The sequence below is a fragment of the Ranitomeya imitator genome, chromosome 2 (assembly GCF_032444005.1).
Source record: "Ranitomeya imitator isolate aRanImi1 chromosome 2, aRanImi1.pri, whole genome shotgun sequence".
NCBI lineage: Eukaryota > Metazoa > Chordata > Amphibia > Anura > Dendrobatidae > Ranitomeya > Ranitomeya imitator.
Window position 1 is genome coordinate 149,413,065 of NC_091283.1, and position 23,012 is coordinate 149,436,076.

General features: G+C 48.4%; 1 protein-coding gene across 7 annotated transcripts in view; it reads right to left on the reverse strand.

Moving 5' to 3' along the window:
• Positions 1–19,515, reverse strand: part of SEC16A (SEC16 homolog A, endoplasmic reticulum export factor) — a 61,320-nt gene extending 41,805 nt beyond the window's left edge. For 5 of the 7 annotated variants that reach the window (XM_069747467.1, XM_069747463.1, XM_069747465.1 and 2 more), the window contains exons 1-10: positions 19,379–19,515; positions 3,531–7,075; positions 3,126–3,262; positions 2,585–2,646; positions 2,366–2,501; positions 2,078–2,273; positions 1,818–1,995; positions 1,608–1,750; positions 1,232–1,293; positions 467–605 (exon numbers count right to left, since the gene is read on the reverse strand). In XM_069747467.1, the coding sequence (XP_069603568.1) occupies positions 467–605; positions 1,232–1,293; positions 1,608–1,750; positions 1,818–1,995; positions 2,078–2,273; positions 2,366–2,501; positions 2,585–2,646; positions 3,126–3,262; positions 3,531–7,028 (4,551 nt within the window). In that variant the 5' untranslated portion in view covers positions 7,029–7,075; positions 19,379–19,515. The remainder of the gene's footprint in view (positions 1–466; positions 606–1,231; positions 1,294–1,607; positions 1,751–1,817; positions 1,996–2,077; positions 2,274–2,365; positions 2,502–2,584; positions 2,647–3,125; positions 3,263–3,530; positions 7,076–19,378) is intronic. The other 2 variants (XM_069747470.1, XM_069747469.1) reach the window with 2 other exon arrangements.
• Between the last annotated feature and the right edge of the window lie 3,497 nt (positions 19,516–23,012).

Consider the following 23,012-nt stretch of genomic DNA (forward strand, 5'->3'; position numbering starts at 1 on the left):
AGTGATATTCTGTCTCTGCCATCAGCTTGGTTAGCATAGCTGTACCGTAGCCACGACTCCGACACAGAGCTACATTCATCATGGATACAATAGAGCCCATCTCTATCACGACTACATACAGGGGTTGTTAGAAGTGTGCTGGTCTTCAGAGCATGCTGGGACTTGCAGTTCAACATCAACAAATACTCTTCATCAATCAGCTAGGATCATGCAGAAAATGCACAGCATAAAGCTCAGCATGGGAGCGCGACCCCTGTATGCGCAGCCCCCACAGAGACAGTGCACGAGGTACGCGAAGCCCCCACGGAGACCGTGCATGGGGTACACGCAGTCCCCACGGGCCAAGGAGACTGGGCAGGGAGATGTGCAGCCACATGCCCAACGCAGACCGTGCAGAGATAGGTGCAGCTACACATGATGCATCATTGAAGCCTTCGTGCTGACTTGCAACGTCAGAACTACTCACCCCATTTTGCCGGCACATGAGAACAATAAAGTCCCACAACAGACGCGCAGACTCCTGGTCTAGCAAGTTCTCATTTTGGGAACAATCTTTGGCTTTATTTTGTGCAAAATTGATGACATCAACTTTGTGAGTTTCATCTCTGCAGATTAAGAAAGATCTGTGAGCGGTAACTTTCCAAACAACAGGCACAAACGGATATAACCACCTGCATATAAGGCAAGGGGCCGACACAAGTTTACCCTCTCCGTCCTGATGATCTTATTCATGGCTAACGGCTGACCTATGCCGCTGAAGTTCATTTTTTAATCCCTTTATTCTACAAGCATTTGTCAAAGATTCATTTCAGAGGTTGCACAATAGTTTTACATTAATGACCTATCATAAAGATAGGTCATCAATGTCTGATCGGCTGGGGTCAACACCCGGCACCCCCCTGATCAGCCGATATCGGTGTCGGCGACCGCCAGTACTCACTTGCCGAGCTGCTCTGTCTTCTGATAGTGGCTGAGGACTGGTATTGCACATCCGCCCCCTATTCAAATCAATAGGTGCATGTGCAGTACACTGTGGTGGCCACTATCAGAAGAGGGCCAGCTCCGCAAGCGAGCACTTCCGGTTAGTGGTCGCCATCACCGATAACAGCTAATCCGCGGGGTTATCGGGTGTCGGACTCCGGTAGATCAGACACTGATGACCTATCCTAGGGATAAGTCATCAAAGAAAAAGAAGGGACAACTTCTTTAATGGAGGTGACAAGATTCTTACTTCACCAAAGGTCCAGGGAAAGCCCTCATGTGCTCCTGCTCCGGGCTGTTCTGCATGATAATCTGGGATTAAAAAAAAAAAAGAAGAAAATCCCATTAGTATATAGGAGCAGACTGCTGGTGGAAAGTTAGTAACTGGTCAGAAGTGGATCCAAGATGGAAACATGTCTATCACATTGTCGTCTCTCTACTGTATCCAGTTCTGTGTTTTCCAATCATTGACAGCAAGCAGATATTTTGAAAATAGCAAGGACTTAAAACTATAGTCTATAGCAGAACTTTCCATTCAGCCAAGGTTTGGCATTCAGGATTTTGTTATAGAATTCCCATTCAATGATTACATCAGATGAAATGAATTTTCTTGTTTGACCTCTCACCTCCATATTGTGGATCTCCACCAATGTTGGCTGCCCGTCAGAGGGTAAATTGGGAAGCACTTTAATTAAATGTCCACCAGAACCAAACCTTGCACATACATGAGGGCTCCCGAACTTCTCTGGAGTCAATGACCTGGAAGGGACTGTGGACAGACAAGGGTTAATCCCACTTGTTTGAGGTCAGGGTGTAGAGGTATAGGGAGCGCTCACCTTGTTCCACTGGCTGCCACTCACTATTGGCCGGGTAACCGTACTTGTAGCTCTCCAGTGACTGCTGGGTGTAGTCATTAGGATACATGCCATAGGAGTAATCATCGAGTGGGGGATTGGGCATTTGGCCCCCGTAGGCATTAGCTGTTAAGTCCTGTTCGCTTTTGTAGACTTGGCTCTGGAGAAAGACAGTCACATTAAATATTCAAAGCTTGGGTGCTTTACCGGAAGAGGAAAAGGAAGTATTCATGGAAGGTCACCTGCTGTGAGCGAGAACTGAAGCTGCTGCGGCGGCTGTGGGCGCTGCGCTCGCTGTGTATGCTGCGAGATGAATGATCACTGTGCACACTGCGCCGATCAAAGTCATCCTTTGTAAGATCTCTCTGAGCATCAGGCTCATCATCAAATCCACCAACATAGCGAGGGTCGTACTGCCAGCGATCCTCATACGCATATCTATAGGGGACAGGGGTGGGTGAGAGCTGTCCATCAGTAGATGCAGCAGAACCTCATGGAGTCCATATTGCTGTCCTTAGAGTGGTATCTACCTGCTTGGGTACGCATAAGGAACCTTCCTGTTATAGGTATCCTCACGGCTACCGTACATATAGCTCCAGTAACTACTTTGAGGGTCCCTGTATCCAGGGTCATAGGCTCCAGGATACCGATCCCATCTGGTAGGGTCTGTAAAAAAAACCAAAAAAAAAAACCTGTTTAGTTTCTGGTATCTAGAATACAGTCATTATAAATGAGATTACACCACTCACCTCCATATTCATATTGACTCTGGTAATAATCATAGTAACTGGCTGGAGCATTGTAGCCCTGCCTGAAAGCCAGAAATGAGAAAATGGTGATATAGCAAGTGTCATTATTTCTCACAAGTGGAACGCCATAGATATCAGATGGAGGAGTAAAGGGGCAGTCTCGTTCCACCATAAACACAAATACGGCATTGCAGGTCTCCCCAGTGACTTCTATGGAGCTCAGAAAATAGCTAATGGTGGCTTGCTCCACCATTTTAGTAATTCCAGTATAAGTCATTGCAGAAAGTTGCGCACATGCGCCCCCTCTACATGCATGTTGGGTAAGGAGACCCCGTTCTTCAGACAGATGTGGGTGGCACTTACCAGACATTTATGGCATATCCTGCGGATACCACTTTTAATAATAATAATCTTTATTTTTATATAGCGCTAACATATTCCGCAGCGCTTTACAGTTTGCACACATTATCATCGCTGTCCCTGATGGGGCTCACAATCTAAATTACATGAATTGTAGAAAAAAAAAAAATAAGAAACAAACCTTGAAGATGGCCGATCTGAGCAGTGACTGGACCTAGAGCTGGGCCGCTCAGGTTCCTGGTATGGGTACTTTCCGGAGTTTGCAAAGCTGGAGTTGCTGTACTGTCTGTATGCTGAGTCATAAGCTCCGTAGGGGTCCTGCATGGAGAAATGATTGAATAAGAGTGCCACTTTTACTCTTAATTCATATACAGTTATCAGCGTAATATAACAGGGTAACTGACTGATACTATCATAGAAGTCGTGATATAGGTCCATGGCTTACAGGGTGCTGCTCTCGTGAGTATCTCTATACATGTATATATAGACCCATCTACCTGGTATATTATACCCTGGATATACTATAAAATGCATTCACATAAAGTAGGCCATCCCTTGAAATGCCGCACATTGCCTAGAGTTTTACCTGGTAGTACAGATGAGGAGCTCGGGGATCCGCAGGTGGGTAAGGCTGCTGGTACGGTGTGGGGTATGTGCCATAACCTCTGTAATAATAGTATGGATCTGCTTGCTGAGGAGTATGAGAGGCGGGAGGTCTTGATGGATCGGGATACCCGGCAAAGTTGACAGGTGCAGATATGCCAGTCGCAGGCTGACTAGGATATGGTGGCTGTTCAGGAGGACCATATTTTGCTCCCGGCTCTGCAGGCCCGCTGTAAGGAAGGCCGGCAGCGTTTGGAGGACCCGGCACATGAGCATCTGTTTGCTGGGGGTAAGCAGGTTTACCTGCGATGGTCTGCGCTTGGGGCTGTGACGCAGGAGTCATGTATTCAGGAGGAGACCCTGGTCCAGTTTGCGACATCTCAACTGCAGCTTGGGGCTGAACATCTTTAGTAACCTGCTGGTAAAAAACCTGTTTGTTATAATCAGACCCGGGCTGAAAATTTGGGAGAACAGTGGTCTGACCGGGATAGAGGGGCCCTGCTATTGGAGGTCTACTTGGTAAGGATGTCGGCCCATTTATGCTGTGATTGGCAGGTGTGCGTGGAACGGTGAAATCAAGTGCACCAGCATTTTCTAATTTGAAGCCATTACTACTGACCGGAGGCACATACATTCCAGCTTCATTACCCATGCGTAAATGTGACCCAGAGCTGGGGAGCGGACCCTTACATGTTGGCTCAGTGACACTTTCAGTCTTAATTTTATGATTTTCAGTTGCTAAATTAAGAGGGATTTGATTAGATGGTGAAGAAAGCAGCACGTTCTGATGATGATTGGGGAGAGAGGCAGAGAAAGGCTCAATACCGGCTGGGAATTTATGAGCTGGATTAGAGGATGGGGGCGGCTTAAGAGGAGGAACGAGAGAAGATACAGCACTTTGATCTGCAGCAAAACCGCCAGCAGGAAGCAGCTTGTCAGCGGAGTAGTCTTTAGCAGAATTAAGGCTTTTTACTTGATTGGGTAAAGATAGAGAAAAATTAACAGGCTGCGCCAGATTATAGCTTTTACTAGGTGGAGCAATCAAAACAGGCTGATTCTGTAAGGTTTCAGTAGGTGGAGAGGACAACAGGCTGGCATAGCCGGAACTTGCCTGGGACTGAGAATGTTCATCGTCCCCGATCTTTGGAGGGTTCTCTAGATTTTCAGAAGAAACGTGCTCCTTGGGTGAAACCGAGAACTGGCTCGGGTCGGGCTTGCCATGTTGAACCTCCAATGACCCTTCCTCTGGGGGTTGAATGACTTCAGTCTGAGATTTAGGAGGTACATAAACAGCAGGAGCTGGAGGGGCCAGAAGGACATTCCCTCCAAAATTGGGCAGCTCTCCTTGTGCCCACAGTGTGGTAGCGGGACTCTCACACTTCTTATTTGAGCCATGTGCTCTGGAGGATGGGCGTTTCTCTAGCAGTAGTGATATGTTATCCAGCGCGGATCCTCCTGGAAATTGGTGTCCACTGTTTACAGCACAAACCTCAGCGTTAGTTTTACCCGAAAATATGGTTTCCAGATTATCGGGTGGTAGTTCCAAATTCCCAGGAGAAGCGGCCAGCCCTGCATTGTGAGAAGAAGCTGGCGGCAGCTTTTGGTTCTCTTTGACATCGCTGACTACTTTCGACTTGTTGATATCTGTAGCTTTAACGCCTGAATGAGAACGGACGGGCTCGAAGGAGCTGTTGACACTCGCCTGAAAGATCCCGGTAGGTTTTGGTGGACTTGGTGTGAGCGGCTGAGATAGATTTCCATGGTGGGCATTTTGCGACATTCCATGAACAGAAACATCTCCAGACAACGGTGAGGAATCGATCTGCTTGAAGAAACTATTGTTTTCATTCTCAAGCCTTCCACTCTCCTTCTGAATAAAGGTGCCCTCTGGCTCCTGAGGTCTTGCCGAAGCAGGCAAACTTCTATGACTTAAGTTACTGTAACTAGAAGATACGCTATCCGATCTGACAGGACGAGGTGTCGCGCCAGGAGCCTCCAGGTTTGTGCCTCCTTCAGTGTGGTTCACCGGATTCTTGGGTAGAGCATAACCAAGTACAGGTCCGTATCTAAAGGTGTCGGGGCTTACGCCAGTAGAAAATAGGCTGCTATTAGGGGCCTCATTGGGAAGAACTTCCAGGTTCTGTACACATTCTATGTTCTCCACATTATCATACGGGAGCTCTGGAGGCGCTTTGGCCTCTGCAGGTTGATTCTCGGGTTTCCACGGGACAGGAGGATCATGAAAACCACTGGCACTTTGGGATAATGAAGTTTGCTGAGGGTTAGGAGCACTAGGATGTAAAGGTGAGGCAACACTAGGGACACCTGGTGGGACAGTAAATGGATGCAAGCTCCCCTGGTAGCCGGGGCTCTGGTAGCAAGTTGCATCCACAGCTTGCTGTCCAGGCCTGTGCTGCTTGTCTGTGGAAGGGATCTCCACATTTTCAGCTTCATCTCCTTTGAAGAACATGGATATGGTCCCAGAATCTGTCTCACTGCTGATTTGCCCTATAGGTCTTGCCGGCTCGCTCTGGGGTCTGTTTTCTGGTGCAGAGAATGGTGCTCCAGTCTGTATGGTGTTGGGATTGGGCAGAGGAGCTTGATTAAGTGGATCCGGATATGAACGGCTGTACCAGCTGTTGTGTTCTGGATTCTGGTTATGTGTGTAATCCGTTGGCATGAGGCTTCCGTATGGCGGTATGTTATGTTGCTGTACTTGACCTGATCCACCTCCAAGAGGATAAGTTACTGTTGGTGTCCGTTGTGGTGCAGAAAAATATCCAGGGTCACTGGTCTGGGGAGGCAAGTGTGAAACTTCTAAGTATGGAGGGGAGTAATAGGGCGCAGTGTGAGTCGATTGCTGAGTAGCAGGGACATTCTGTGTGGAGGTAGGTGGGGTGGCCGGGGACGAGGACCATGGTACAGTGGTTTGCTGAGACTGTAATTGAGGAGCATTACTGCTGCTATTCATTTCCATATGAACGCCTTGGATACTGTGAGATCGGCCCGGTGCAGGAGCATTGGTGTTATCTAGTCCACTGTTTGTGTTCTGCAGGGATGAAACAGCAGGATGACTGATAGGGGGTGAAGCCAGGTTATTTGTAAAATGCCCAATTGGTACTGAAGGAGCAGACACATTGCTATACATGGCAACAGCTCCCAAGGATTGAGATGAAGACACCGGTAACACTTGACCTCCGTCACCAAGAGATGAGTTCAGAGGAGCAGCAGACTGGGGGTACAGCGACGTTGGTGGATTTGGTGCTGACATAATGGTAGCATTAGGTGTATTTGTTGGTGGAATATTTTGGGGGGTCATTCTGCCGAAAGCAAAAGGGTCTGTGACTGGTTGCACTGGTGGGGGCGCTACTGTTGACGGAGTAGGAGTTCTCCTACGCCAGTATTGATTGGTAGTGGTCATTCCAATGCGAGGAGGTCCCCCCATCCCCGGAGGACCAGCTTGAGGAGGTGGCGGCTGCATTTTCCTCTCTAGTAATGATCTTCTAATGGAAATGTCAGGATACTGCCCTGTGGAGAAGACAAGATGGTAAATAGTACAGTAATGATGGCTCATGCGCGGCACACACGAAGGGCGAGGCCTCTTTGACCTGTCATTACAGGATTATACCAGACCCATCTCTGAGAATTATGAGTTCAAGATGAAGGCCGGGTAGTGGGCAAGATGTGGACTGGAGCACCAATCTGTGGCCAGGCCTGTATGGTCAGTAAACATATCGTGTCTGCCATGACTATCTGGAAAGAGAACGGTTTCGTCCACGACTAAAGGTACCGTCACACTAGACGATATCGCTAGCGATCCGTGACGTTGCAGCGTCCTGGCTAGCGATATCGTCCAGTGTGACAGGCAGCAGCGATCAGGCCCCTGCTGTGATATCGCTGGTCGGGGAAGAAAGTCCAGAACTTTGTTTCGTCGCTGGATCTCCCGCTGACATCGCTGAATGGGCGTGTGTGACGCCGATTCAGCGATGTCTTCGCTGGTAACCAGGGTAAACATCGGGTTACTAAGCGCAGGGCCGCGCTTAGTAACCCGATGTTGACCCTGGTTACCATCGTTAAAGTAAAAAAAACAACCACTACATACTTACCTACCGCTGTCTGTCCCCGGCGCTCTGCTTCTCTGCTCTGGCTGTGAGCGCCGGGCAGCCGGAAAGCAGAGCGGTGACGTCACCGCTCTGCTTTCCGGCCGCTGTGCTCACAGCCAGAGCAGAGAAGCAGAGCGCCGAGGACAGACAGCGGAAGGTAAGTATGTAGTGGTTGTTTTTTTTACTTTAACGATGGTAACCAGGGTAAACATCGGGTTACTAAGCGCGGCCCTGCGCTTAGTAACCCGATGTTTACCCTGGTTACCAGCGAAGACATCGCTGAATCGGCGTCACACACGCCCATTCAGCGATGTCAGCGGGAGATCCAGCGACGAAAAGCCGGATTACTCACCGGTAATACTCTTTTAGTGAGTCCACAACAGCACCCTACAGGAGAGAGGGATCCGCCCCACAGGAACAGGAAACCTACAGAAAGATAAAAGGGGGCGGTCCGCCTTTCCTCCTCAGTTTTGATTTCAGAGTACCTGGAGGACCGCCAGTATTAGGCAAATATAATTTATTTCATTTTCAAACTCATTTGCTCATGTATGATTAAAAGAATTTTACTCAATAGTTAGTACTATATTAACCTAGGGAGGGATGTAAGAGGGTGCTGTCGTGGACTCACTAAAAGAGTATTACCGGTGAGTAATCCGGCTTTTTACCCCTCGCCACGACAGCACCCTACAGGAGATCTTTCAGAGACCATCACCTAGGGGGGGGACCACCGTGCTGAGGACAGTCCTGCCAAAGTCTAGGTCAGAAGTTGACGATAGGTCAAGCCTATAGTGGTTATAGAAGGTAGAAGGATCTGACCAAGTTGCCGCCTTACATATGGTTTCTATTGGGACGTCTCCTCTTTCGGCCCAGGAGGATGCCATAGCTCTGGTAGAGTGCGCTGTTATGCCTTCCGGAGGGTTTTCTTTCCTCGCGGAGTAAGCCAATGTGATAGACTCCCTGATCCACCGGGATAGGGTGCTCTTTGTGACTGCATGACCCTTCTTGTGACCCTGAAAGGATATAAACAGAGCCCTACACTGTCGCCAGCTACTGGTCCTTTCAATGTATTTTAAAACTACTCTTTTAACATCTAGAGTGTGATATTTACATTCCTCAGGAGTGGAAGGGTTACTGAAAAAGGTGGGTAGGACTATTTCTTGTGACCTATGGAATTTCTTCGCTACCTTGGGAAGATAGGAAGGGTCTAATTTAAGAATCAACTTATCCTGAAAAGTTAGCAGGAAAGGTGGATCTATAGAAAGAGCTTGGATGTCACTGATTCTCCTAGCTGAAGTCAGTGCTACCAAAAGGACAGTTTTAAGTGATAAATATTTAATGGATACTGAATCTATTGGTTCAAATGGAGGATCTGTTAGGGCTTGTAGAACTAGATTTAGATCCCAGGGTGGAATTCTAGGTATATTAACAGGATTTATCCTTTCACAAGCCGTGATAAATCGGGATACCCATCTATTTCCTGCAATGTTATGGCCATAGAGGGCTCCTAGTGCTGATACGTGAACTTTTAACGTATTTACAGCTAAACCTAGTTCCCTCCCTTTTTGAAGGAATTCCAGGATAGACTGTATCGGAATTTCTGATGTGTTGGGAGATTTATGGAACTGTAGGAATTTTTTCCAGATTTTTGTATAAATTTTCGTAGTAGAGCGTTTTCTACTTTGGAGGAGTGTGTCAATTAGTCCCTCGGAAAACCCCCTTAATTTTAGCATCTGCCTCTCAAATTCCAGGCCGTCAGATGGAGATTGTCCACCTGGGGGTGGAGAAACGGACCCTGGAAGAGATGATTGGGTGTCGAGGGGAGGACCCAAGGGTCCGAAACCGACATGGCTTGTAGGCATGAGAACCATGGCCTTTTGGGCCAGAATGGTGCTACTAGCACAACTCTCGCTCCATCCTCCCTGATCTTCCGAATGACCTGTGGTAACAATATTATCGGAGGGAAGGCGTATGCTAGACTGTATTGCCAAGGGATTTGGAAAGCGTCTAGAACGTCCGGATGATCTGCTAACGATAGGGATGCAAATTTCTGGACTTGCCTGTTTTGTCTCGTGGCGAAGAGATCTATTTGCGGACAACCCCATAGGGATACTATCCGTTTGAAGATATGATGGCTTAGGCACCACTCTCCCTGCCTTAGGGTATGTCGACTTAAGAAGTCTGCCTGCTGGTTGTTTTTCCCCCTTATGTGAACTGCAGTGAGGGATAATAGATGTTTTTCTGCCAAATCCAGAATTTTCCCAGCGGAAGACATCAGAGTCTCTGATTGAGTACCTCCTTGTCTGTTTATATAAGCCACTGTGGTGGTGTTGTCTGAAAGGATTCGAACGTCTTTTCCCCGGAGCTGTGGGAGAAAATGACATAAGGCGTATCTTACTGCATTTAGTTCTTTCAGATTAGATGAGTTGTGGCATTCTTCAGTGTCCCATAACCCTTGGCAAAAATCATTCCCCATATGAGCGCCCCATCCATGAGGACTGGCGTCAGTGGTTATAATATGAGATGGTGTTATTACCCATGGAAAACCACTCATCAAATGGTTAGAATCCAGCCACCACGTTAAAGAAGATAAAACTTCCTGGGACAATGTTATCCTTACATTTAAGCTAAGTAACCGTCTTTCCTCTTGGAGGATTTGGTGCTGCAGTGTCCGGGTATGGTATTGTGCCCACTGGACTGCAGGTATACAGGAAATAAGAGATCCCAGTAATGACATGGCTTTTCTTAGGGTCATTTGTGGATTATTTATTGCTGTTGTGACTTTATGTCTGATGAGTGAGATTTTTACCTGAGGGAGCAGACATTTTTGAGTTATGGAGTCTAGATGGAACCCCAGAAACGCTTGAAGTGATAGTGGAGTCAGTCTGGATTTGTCGATATTGATTATCCAACCTAGATCCTGTAGAGATGAAACTGCATGAGCTAAACGGTCAGCACATTGAGAAAATGAGTTCCTGATGACTAAAAAGTCATCCAGGTAGGGCACAATTAATGTCTCTTTTTGACGAAGATAAGCCATCACCTCTAGAATCACTTTGGTGAAAATCCTTGGCGCTGTAGAAAGGCCAAAGGGCATGGCTGCATACCGAAAATGACAAATCTTGCCTTTGATTGCCACCGCTACCCTGAAGAACTTCTGGTATCTGTCATGGATAGGGAGATGGTAGTAAGCATCTTTTAGATCAATGCCCCCCATCATACAGTTTGGAAAAAGTAATTTTATGGTGGATTTTATAGACTCCATTTTAAATGTATCATTTTTAATAAATGAATTAAGCTTTTTGAGGTTTAGGATTGTTCTGAATGAACCATCGGGTTTGGAAATTAAGAATAGAGGAGAATAGAATCCTCTAGTCTCCTGTCCTTTCGGAACTTGGACTAAAACCCCTTTTGATAATAGGGTTTGGATTTCACTCTCCAGGGCCTCTTGTTGTATAGGCGAGCTGAGAGATGTTATAATATACGATTCGTGGGGAAAGCGAGAGAATTGTAATTTTATTCCATCTCTGATTATATTTAAAATCCACGAACTAGTTGTAATATTTTCCCACTGGGGAGTGAAAAATTTTAATCTGCCCCCTACTGGAATGGTTATATCCTTAGTATTTGCTGTCTTTTGGGGGGTTGGGTCTTCTGAACATGGTACCTCTTTGTTTATCTTCTTTAGGGAACCATGTTGTCGACCTGTCCGTCTGCCTTCTCTTGCCGAATGGCCTTCTCTTAAAGGCTCTCCTATAAAAGGGAATAGATGTATCAGGAAAAGCCTTTTTCCTGTCTTTTGCCTTTTTGAGTATGTCGTCTAAGGTTTTGCCAAAGAGGAACTCACCCTCACATGCGATTGCGCATATCTTAGATTTTGATTGTGCGTCCCCTTTCCAGCTCTTCATCCATAATGCCCTTCTTGCATTGTTTACCAGACCTGCGGATCTAGCCGCTAGGCGGAGAGAATCTGCAGACGCGTCCGCCATAAAGGCTGCTGCACCTCGTATTAAGGGAATAGCTGCTCGTAATTTTTCCCGTGACATTTTATTCTCAATGCTTTGGTCTAGCTGGTCAATCCAGATGAGCATTGACCTGGCGGTGCAAGTGCTTGCTATTGCTGGCTTAAATATGCCTGTAGTTGCCTCCCAGGATCTTTTAAGGGACGACTCGGCTTTGCGATCTAGAGGGTTTGAGAGTAATCCCGCGTCTTCAACAGGCAATGTGGATGGCTTAGAGGTAGAGGCAACAGCTGCGTCAACCTTAGGGATTTTGGTCCACGTAAGTAACTCATCGTCACTAAACGGGTATTTCCGTTTTGACGCAGAGGGCAAAAAACTTCTCTGATCTTGTTTCTCCCACTCTCTTTTTATTAATGCTTTTACTGCTGAAATAACTGGAAAGCATTTCCTTTTTCTCTCCGCCAAACCCGCAAACATTATATCCTGCGTGGTTTGTGCGCCCTTTGTCTCCTCACACCCCATAGTGTCTCTTATTGATTTCACTAGATTATCCACACTTTCTAAGGGGAAACATGAACGTCCCTCAATTTCCGAAGCTGATGATGATGATGATGATGATGATGATGATGATGATGAAGAGGCTATAGAGATATCTGAGAGTACAGCTTGTTCACTATCAGAGTCTGATGAGGGCGTTGGCCTTTTGGATTTACTTTTTTGTGATTTATCCTGTGACATAGTTTTTAACTCTTCCCTTATAATGGCGCGTAAGTCCGTAATGGACACCGCTGCTCCTTGTATGGTTTCTGCTATACAATCTTTGCAGAGTTTTTTGGGGTATGTGTCTGGTAGGGGCTGGCTGCATAAGGCGCATTCCTTATGTTTAGTTTTTTGCCGTTTTTTGGCCTGGTCAAAATTAAGACATAGCGAGAGAAGGAGAAAGAGAGAGAAAGGAGGGAGACAGCGTCAGCTTAATAGGCAGAGTTTATAAACTCACCCAGTGAAGCTTTTTATTACCGGATCAGACGGCCGAGATCCTTTGGATTTATCCACAGTGTCGCTCTTTCGATCGGCATCTGATGATCCTCTGCTGGAGCGGTCCTTGGTAGGAACTGGTTCTCCTGCTGCAAGATCCATGGCACCTGGAGATGACATCTTGCATCGCAGGTAACAGTGGTTAGCCAGCTTAAATAGAGCGCCATTTTTTTTTTTTTTTGTAGCGGTGCTGCGCATGCGCGAACTCGCGCCACCCCCACCGCTGATCTCGGCCTGCTTACCCCGGAAGTTTAGCATCTACTTCCGGGGTGAACTTACTAATAGCGGACAGCGCTCGCGGTGCGGCCTTCTCCGGACCGCCATGCAGGGAACTCCTGCCACTCACCCTCCGCCGGGCGAGGATCACGCTGGAGCCGCCGCATAATGCAGATGCCGGGCGGCTTTCTCCGGACCCGGCCATCTGTATGCCTCCCAGAAGAGGAGGGAGCCGTCTAGCGGAACTCCCCCGACGCTGCTTCCAGGCTGCAGCCCCTGCCGTTCCGCAGATACTGCACAGGCGGCGTACATGCCTAGGTATGTCTGTAGCTTCTTAGCGTACTGTCGTTCCCGCAGGAACAGGAAACCTAAACTGAGGAGGAAAGGCGGACCGCCCCCTTTTATCTTTCTGTAGGTTTCCTGTTCCTGTGGGGCGGATCCCTCTCTCCTGTAGGGTGCTGTCGTGGCGAGGGGTAAAACAAAGTTCTGGACTTTCTTCCCCGACCAGCGATATCACAGCAGGATCCTGATCGCTGCTGCCTGTCACACTGGACGATATCGCTAGCCAGGACGCTGCAACGTCACGGATCGCTAGCGATATCGTCTAGTGTGACGGTACCTTTACACAAGCCACAGCGCGAGAGTCCAGGAGTGAGGGAAGCAGAACAGAGCAGCATTGGCCCCACTGTGCAAACAATCACTCCCCGCGATTCCTTATCCGACCAGGATGTGACACCGATCACCAGGCCTCATTACATGGTCTTCCCATAGTGCCACCTAACACCAGGGAAACCATCGACTGCAGACATCAAGGACATCGCCTGCAGAAAAGCAACACAAGCACGAATTCTGCAGATGAAATGAAATGTAGAAAGCAAATAAAGGAGCTGCAACTGACGTGGAACAGCAAACGTCAACGAGCAAACAGCCAGAGATCATATCAGCTTGAGAGGACGCACAGCCAGAGCAGATCACATGACCCCCAGACTGTCACCAGGACTACATGTACCAGCATGTTCTGTTCTCCACTCTAAGGACTGTTAGACAAGCGCCCACTTCCCGGAAGGAAAAGCATTTGTATTTTAGAGGTCTTTGTAGAGTAAACCAGATATACCAAAAATTATATGCAAAATGTATTTTTAGGGGCGCACAAACTTTAAAGGGAAAATAAAATAAAAAAATTGTCATTTTCAACTTTATTTTTAACTAAATGTTAAAGATCTCTGCTGACTGTCAGTTAATGGAGATTTTGCATGGTTTCCACTTCATGCATCTCATAGTTGAGGGTTTGTTACAATTGTTTCCAGTGAGATAAAAAATGATGGTCTATACTGATACACTGTAAGAAACAATCATGACAAGACGCCTTCAGGTGACAGAGGATCGTCTACACTGTGACAGACCCTCAGCTGGGAGAAGTCAGGTCAGGTTCTCATCTCCCAGATGTAAACTACAAAGCATCCTGCAAGGACACAAGCCACTAATGAGTTAACAGGACATGACAGATTAGTTGAAAAGTCCCATTTGCAACAATATCATCCTGATCTTAAGGCCACAGCCCTGATGAAGCATCAGTAAATATGGGGGGGGGTCAACAGTTCAAGAAATCCCATGCCCACTATGCGCGCTTGCGGATCACCCGCAGAAACTGACAAGCGGCGTGACTTTCCATACGGCAGCATGTCAATTTCTCATGTCCCTAGTCAACAGAAATTTCATCAATAGAATGTATTGAATGCAATAAATCTGCACGATTCAGTGAACACACGCGGATTTACCTTCGTTCAATGGAACGCAGAGAATCGTGGGCACATAGCTTAAGGTTTATACCTGGGACCACACATCACACACGGACCCCCTCAGATTTATACCTGGGACCACGCATCACACACGGACCCCCTCAGATTTATACCTGGGACCACACATCACACACAGACCCCCTCAGATTTATACCTGGGACCACACATCACACACAGACCCCCTCAGATTTATACCTGGAACCACACATCACACACAGACAGACCTCTGCCCCAAGTGAGATTTACGCCCGGGACCACAGACCCTGAGGTTTACATCTGGGACCACACATCACACACAGACAACAACCTGAAATTTATACCTGAAACTCCACACACACACCCCACCGAAGATTTACACCCAGGACCACACATGACACGCACAAACCCCCCTAAGATTTACACCAGGGACCACAAATCACACAGAGACCCCCCCTCCAAGATTTACACCCGGGACCACACATGACACGCACAAACCCCCCTAAGATTTACACCAGGGACCACAAATCACACAGAGACCCCCCTCCAAGATTTACACCCGGGACCACACATGACACGCACAAACCCCCCTAAGATTTACATCAAGGACCACAAATCACATGCACAAACCCGGGTAATGGTTTACACCCAGGACCACACAGAGCTTTCCCCCAGATTTATACTCAGGACCGCACATCACTCACACACACAGACCCATGAAGATTTTTATCCAAGAACGTACATCTCACACACACAGACCCCCTGAGTTTTATAATTGGGACCACACATCACACACACAAACTCCCCTAAGATTTATACCCAGGACCACAGATTACACCAGAGACCCTCCACTCAAACATTTATAACCGGGATCACACATCACAGAGAGCCCCCCTCCAATATTCATAACCGGGACCACACATCACCAGAGCCCCCCCCTCCAATATTCATAACCAGGACCGCACATCACACAGAGCCCCCCCTCCAATATTAATAACCAGGACCGCACATCACACAGAGTCCCCCCCTCCAATATTCATAACCAGGACCGCACATCACACAGAGCCCCCCCTCCAATATTCATAACCAGGACCGCACATCACACAGAGTCCCCCCCTCCAATATTCATAACCAGGACCGCACATCACACAGAGCCCCCCCTCCAATATTCATAACCGGGATCACACATCACAGAGAGCCCCCCTCCAATATTCATAACCGGGACCACACATCACCAGAGCCCCCCCCTCCAATATTCATAACCAGGACCGCACATCACACAGAGCCCCCCCTCCAATATTCATAACCAGGACCGCACATCACACAGAGCCCCCCCTCCAATATTCATAACCGGGACCACACATCACACAGAGTCCCCCCCTCCAATATTCATAACCAGGACCGCACATCACACAGAGCCCCCCCTCCAATATTCATAACCGGGACCACACATCACACAGAGCCCCCCCTCCAATATTCATAACCGGGACCACACATCACACAGAGTCCCCCCCTCCAATATTCATAACCAGGACCGCACATCACACAGAGCCCCCCCTCCAATATTCATAACCGGGACCACACATCACACAGAGCCCCCCCCTCCAATATTCATAACCAGGACCGCACATCACAAAGAGCCCCCCCTCCAATATTCATAACCGGGACCGCACATCACACAGAGGCCCCCCTCCAATATTCATAACCGGGACCGCACATCACACAGAGGCCCCCCTCCATTATTCATAACCGGGACCACACATCACACAGAGCCCCCCCTCCAATATTTATAACCGGGACCACATCACACAGAGGCCCCCCCCCCCTCCAATATTTATAACCGGGACCACATCACACAGAGGCCCCCCCTCCAATATTTATAACCGGGATCACACATCACACAGAGCCCCCCCTCCAATATTTATAACCGGGATCACACATCACACAGAGCCCCCCCTCCAATATTCAAAACTAGGACCACACATCACACGGAGCCCCCCCCCTTCAATATTCATATCCGGGACCACACATCACACGGAGCCCCCCTCCAAGATTTATAGCCGGGACCACACATCACACAGAACCTCCCCTCCAATATTCATAACCGGGACCACACATCACACAGAGCCCCCCCCCTCCAATATTCATAACCGGGACCGCACATCACACGGAGGCCCCCCTCCAATATTCATAACCGGGACCACACATCACACAGAAATCCCCCCCCAACATTCATAACCGGGACCACACATCACACAGAGGCCCCCCCCCCCCCTCCAATATTCATAACTGGGACCACATCACACAGAGCCCCCCCCCCTCCAATATTCATAACCGGGACCGCACATCACACGGAGGCCCCCCTCCAATATTCATAACCGGGACCACACATCACACAGAAATCCCCCCCCAACATTCATAACCGGGACCGCACATCACACAGAGCCCCCCCCCTCCAATAATTATAACCGGGACCACATCACACAGAGGGCCCCCCCCCCCCTCCAATATTTATAACCAGGACCACATCACACATTGGTCCCCCCCTCCAAGATTCATAACCGGGACCGCACATCACACAGAGCCCCCCCCTCCAATATTCATAACCGGGACCACACATCACACAGAGGCCCCCCCTCCAATATTCATAACCGGGACCACACATCACACAGAGCCCCCCCCCTCCAATATTCATATCCGGGACCACACATCACACATAGGTCCCCCCCTCCAATATTCATAACCGGGACCACACATCACACAGAGGCCCCCCTCCAATATTCATAACCGGGACCACACATCACACATAGGTCCCCCCCTCCAATATTCATAACCGGGACCACACATCACACAGAGGCCCCCCTCCAATATTCATAACCGGGACCACACATCACACATAGGTCCCCCCCTCCAATATTCATAACCGGAACCACACATCACACAGAGGCCCCCCCTCCAATATTCATAACCGGGACCACACATCACACAGAGGCCCCCCCTCCAATATTCATAACCGGGACCACACATCACACAGAGCCCCCCCCCTCCAATATTCATAACCGGGACCACACATCACACATAGGTCCCCCCCTCCAATATTCATAACCAGGACCGCACATCACACAGAGCCCCCCCTCCAATATTCATAACCGGGACCACACATCACACAGAGGCCCCCCTCCAATATTCATAACCGGGACCGCACATCACACAGAGGCCCCCCTCCATTATTCATAACCGGGACCACACATCACACAGAGCCCCCCCTCCAATATTTATAACCGGGACCACATCACACAGAGGCCCCCCCCCCCCTCCAATATTTATAACCGGGACCACATCACACAGAGGCCCCCCCTCCAATATTTATAACCGGGATCACACATCACACAGAGCCCCCCCTCCAATATTTATAACCGGGATCACACATCACACAGAGCCCCCCCTCCAATATTCAAAACTAGGACCACACATCACACGGAGCCCCCCCCCTTCAATATTCATATCCGGGACCACACATCACACGGAGCCCCCCTCCAAGATTTATAGCCGGGACCACACATCACACAGAACCTCCCCTCCAATATTCATAACCGGGACCACACATCACACAGAGCCCCCCCCCCCCTCCAATATTCATAACCGGGACCGCACATCACACGGAGGCCCCCCTCCAATATTCATAACCGGGACCACACATCACACAGAAATCCCCCCCCAACATTCATAACCGGGACCACACATCACACAGAGGCCCCCCCCCCCTCCAATATTCATAACTGGGACCACATCACACAGAGCCCCCCCCCCTCCAATATTCATAACCGGGACCGCACATCACACGGAGGCCCCCCTCCAATATTCATAACCGGGACCACACATCACACAGAAATCCCCCCCCAACATTCATAACCGGGACCGCACATCACACAGAGCCCCCCCCCTCCAATAATTATAACCGGGACCACATCACACAGAGGGCCCCCCCCCCCTCCAATATTTATAACCAGGACCACATCACACATTGGTCCCCCCCTCCAAGATTCATAACCGGGACCGCACATCACACAGAGCCCCCCCCCCCTCCAATATTCATAACCGGGACCACACATCACACAGAGGCCCCCCCTCCAATATTCATAACCGGGACCACACATCACACAGAGCCCCCCCCCTCCAATATTCATATCCGGGACCACACATCACACATAGGTCCCCCCCTCCAATATTCATAACCGGGACCACACATCACACAGAGGCCCCCCTCCAATATTCATAACCGGGACCACACATCACACATAGGTCCCCCCCTCCAATATTCATAACCGGGACCACACATCACACAGAGGCCCCCCCTCCAATATTCATAACCGGGACCACACATCACACAGAGCCCCCCCCCTCCAATATTCATAACCGGGACCACACATCACACAGAGCCCCCCCCCCTCCAATATTCATAACCGGGACCACACATCACACATAGGTCCCCCCCTCCAATATTCATAACCGGGACCACACATCACACAGAGCCCGCCCTCCAATATTCATAACCGGGACCACACATCACACAGAGCCCCCCCCCCTCCAATATTCATAACCGGGACCACACATCACACATAGGTCCCCCCCTCCAATATTCATAACCGGGACCACACATCACACAGAGCCCCCCCCCTCCAATATTTATACCCGGCACCGCACACAGACCATATTCGCGCTGCGCTCCCCGCTCCCCCTCACCTGTAGTCCCAGCGGCCTCAGCTCGGCCGGCACAGGTCAACGGCTCCGCTCACCGTCTACCGGCAGCGAACGAACTAAGCTGAAGTCGGCAGAGCCGCCATCTTGGATATCCGGCTCGCCGACGTGTACATTCCTACGTCAGAACACGTTACGTTATGACGTCACCAGACTCCGGAACATGACTGAGATCTGGGCGAGGAGGTGGGTGTCGTCCACATCTACATTGTGTCGCCACTCAGCGGCCGGCGGCCATGTTGTTGGCGTCGGTTTCTGAGGTAATCGCCGTCTTGAGCTGCGCTTTTTCGCTGCTAAAGATTAGAACTTCAAGTTCCAGCACGATAAGACGTGAATATGTCCACCTCGTCCGGCAAGGTTAGATCATGCTACACAATATTCAGTACAATCTGTATTTTTGTCAGGAAAAATCATATTAAAATATCGAATGAATTATGTGACGACGCTGAAGTTTTTTTTTATTCGGGGCTAAAGCTGGTTTCTTATTCATCAGTTATTGAAGGGGTTCGATGGCTTTGGGCCACTGATCTCACACTGCAGACACAGATAACGATGCATCTATTTCAGGACCCGGGAGCCTGGCCCAAACAGGTTCTGGCATCAGAACTGGCACCAAAGTGGGCAAATAGCCCATTTCCCCAGATTTGACTAGCATTGTTACACCCTGAAAAACACCAGTTACTTAGTAACTGGTGTTTTTCAGGGTGTAACAATGCTACTCACTTGGGAACAATATGAGGTTCACCTTTTCTATTTAAAAGTGTGGCTGTTTTATTTCAGTCCTCATAAATAGAGATGGGCGGACACCTGGATGTTCGTGTTCGGCCGATCAGTTACAAAAACTTCAGGTGTGGGTACCAGAACAGTACACGGGCCCTAACCCATACCTTATTCACTTGAATGGGGGACACTGTCATGTACATGACCATTCAGGCTGAGGAGCACTGGTGAATGAGCTGCTGCGACCGCAGCATCAGCGACTAGCGGTGGTGTCATCAAGGTTACTGCTGGTCACTGAGGCTGCTTTCCTAACCAGGCCGAAATACGGTGACCTCGGTGAGAAAGTCTCCCAGTGAACTCGCCTCTGCACCATGAGACTTTCTGACGGTTCTAGCAGAGATCTCATCAAGGTCACCGCAGTTCAGCCCGGCTGGGAACGCAGCCTCAGGGATCGTCAGTAATCTTGATGACGTCACAGCTAGCCACTGATGCTGCGCTCGCAACAGATCATTCGCCAGTGGTTCTCAGCCTGGACGATCGCATCTTGGCACCATCCAGGTTGAAAACTGTTTACCCCCAAGACATGGATTACAGCATGAGACATAACAACGGACAGGTGAGGGATATTCTTGTTTTTTACTTTTGTTTTATTACAGGAGACTTGGGATTCAGTGGAATTAGGCTTTAGGTGAGTATAACTGTGTTTTTTATTTTTAATTAAAAAAAGTAAAAGTGTTTGTATTATTTCACATAAAATACTTTATTCTAGCTCTGTCTTTATTTACCATATACTGTAACTATAGGATTAGTAATGGATGGGTGTCTTATAATTCAGTGGAATTAGGCTTTAGGTGAGTATAACTGTGTTTTTTATTTTTAATTAAAAAAAGTAAAAGTGTTTGTATTATTTCACATAAAATACTTTATTCTAGCTCTGTCTTTATTTACCATATACTGTAACTATAGGATTAGTAATGGATGGGTGTCTTATAGACACTTCTCCAATAGTAATTTGTTGGCTTGATGTCACCTGAAAATACAAAGGTGTCATCAACCTAACAAATATGAGCCCCACTTACCACCGCTACATTATAAGTGGGAAGAGCCGGGCAAAGCGCCAGCATTGGCACATCTAATGGATGCGCCTTTTCAGGGCATCTGTGACCTGCTATTTATTGGCTGGGGGGGATCCAATATTCATGGTCTCTTACCACCCTGAGAATACCAGCCCCCTGCTGTCTGCTTTAGCTTGTCTGGTTGTCAAAAATGAGCGGGACCACATGCCATTTTTTAATATTATTTATTTAAATAATTAAAAAATACAGCATGGGGACACCTCTATTCTTGATAACCAGGCTTGCTGACAGCTGAAAGTTTCAACCCCCAGCTGTGAATTTTTCCTGGCTGGTTATAAAAACAAAACAGGGGAACCCATGCCTTTTTTATTATTTAATTACAGCTTAGGCGTCGGCTGATGAATACTCCCATCAGCTGCTGCCTGCTCTTACTGTTATTAGTGGCAGCAGGTGTTGGCTGATGGGAGCAGTAGTTTCATCATCCGACACCAGTGACAGGAGGTAAACTTTATACCTCTGATCATATTTGCGGGCTCACGCTGTAATTTGACAGTGTGGGAACCACGGTTGTCTGGTGGTGATTATTTTACCACCAATCAGATGCAGTGTTTGCCACGCTGTCATGCATATGACAGCGCGACAGACACTCGGTGTTCAGGGGTCTGAACCCGAACAGTAATATGGACTGCCTGGTGAAGTCCATGTTCAGTGTCCATGCCCGATCAGTAGGTGTTCAGTACGGATGCCGAACTTTACTTTTCGGGTTGCCCATCTCTACTCATAAAACACATCACAGGAAAACTCAAATACAGCCTTTGTCTAGCACAAAGTGATACATAAAGTAAACAGTCCATACCATGGTGTGGGTTTGCCAGCTTGAGTTAGAGTCCAACTTCTAAGTCTCTCGATCAGATAATCGACACGCGATATCGGATATGCCTCGAACTTGAAGAATTCGTTCAGCTTCCGATAATCATTACAGAATCTCTATTCTCCATTGTTTTTTGGAACAAGGACAATTGGGCTAGACCACCCGCTCTTAGATTTCTCAATGACTCTGAGATTCAGTATATGCTTCATTTCCTTGGAGATCAGTTCTCGCAGGCTTCAGGAATTCGGTAGGGCTTCACGTTCACCCGCACATGGGGTTCAGTCAAAACCTCGTGTTCTATGACATCTGTATACCCCGGCAAATATGGGAATGTGTCCCGGTTCTGCTACAAGAATTCCCGACACTGCTGTTTTTGGGCATTCAACAGCGTCTCTGCTGTTGTGACACCTTTAATGTTCCCTTCTGGCTTGACCCTTCTGTCGTGCCATGGTTTGATAAGATTAAAGTGGTAGACGTGGTGCGGCTTACGCCTTCCCGGTTGATTAACCTTGTAGTTCACTTTACCCAGCTTTTCTACCTCCTTCATAGGGTCCTTGCCATTTGTCCAAAAACGTACTCTCTACCGTTGGAATAAGTGTGAGGACTCGGCCACAGTGGCAGAACTGCCTCACCCTGGCTGACCACTTATAGACCCGGAATAGAGTCTTTAGGGCCTGGAGGAGATGTTGTCTTATGATGGGCATTACAGTCGCAACCGTCTCCTGCATCTAGGTGACAAGCTCAATGATGCTTTGGTAGGGCGTGACTTCGACTTCCCAGGTTTCTTTCGCTATATCAAGGAGCCCCCGCGGATGTCAGCCATATAGGAGATAAGACTGAAAAAATCCGGTAAAGGCTTATGGCACCTCTCGGATAGAGAATAACAGATATGGGAGGAGACAGTCTCAGTCTTGACTATCCTTTTTTATGACCTTCTTAAACATACTCTTCA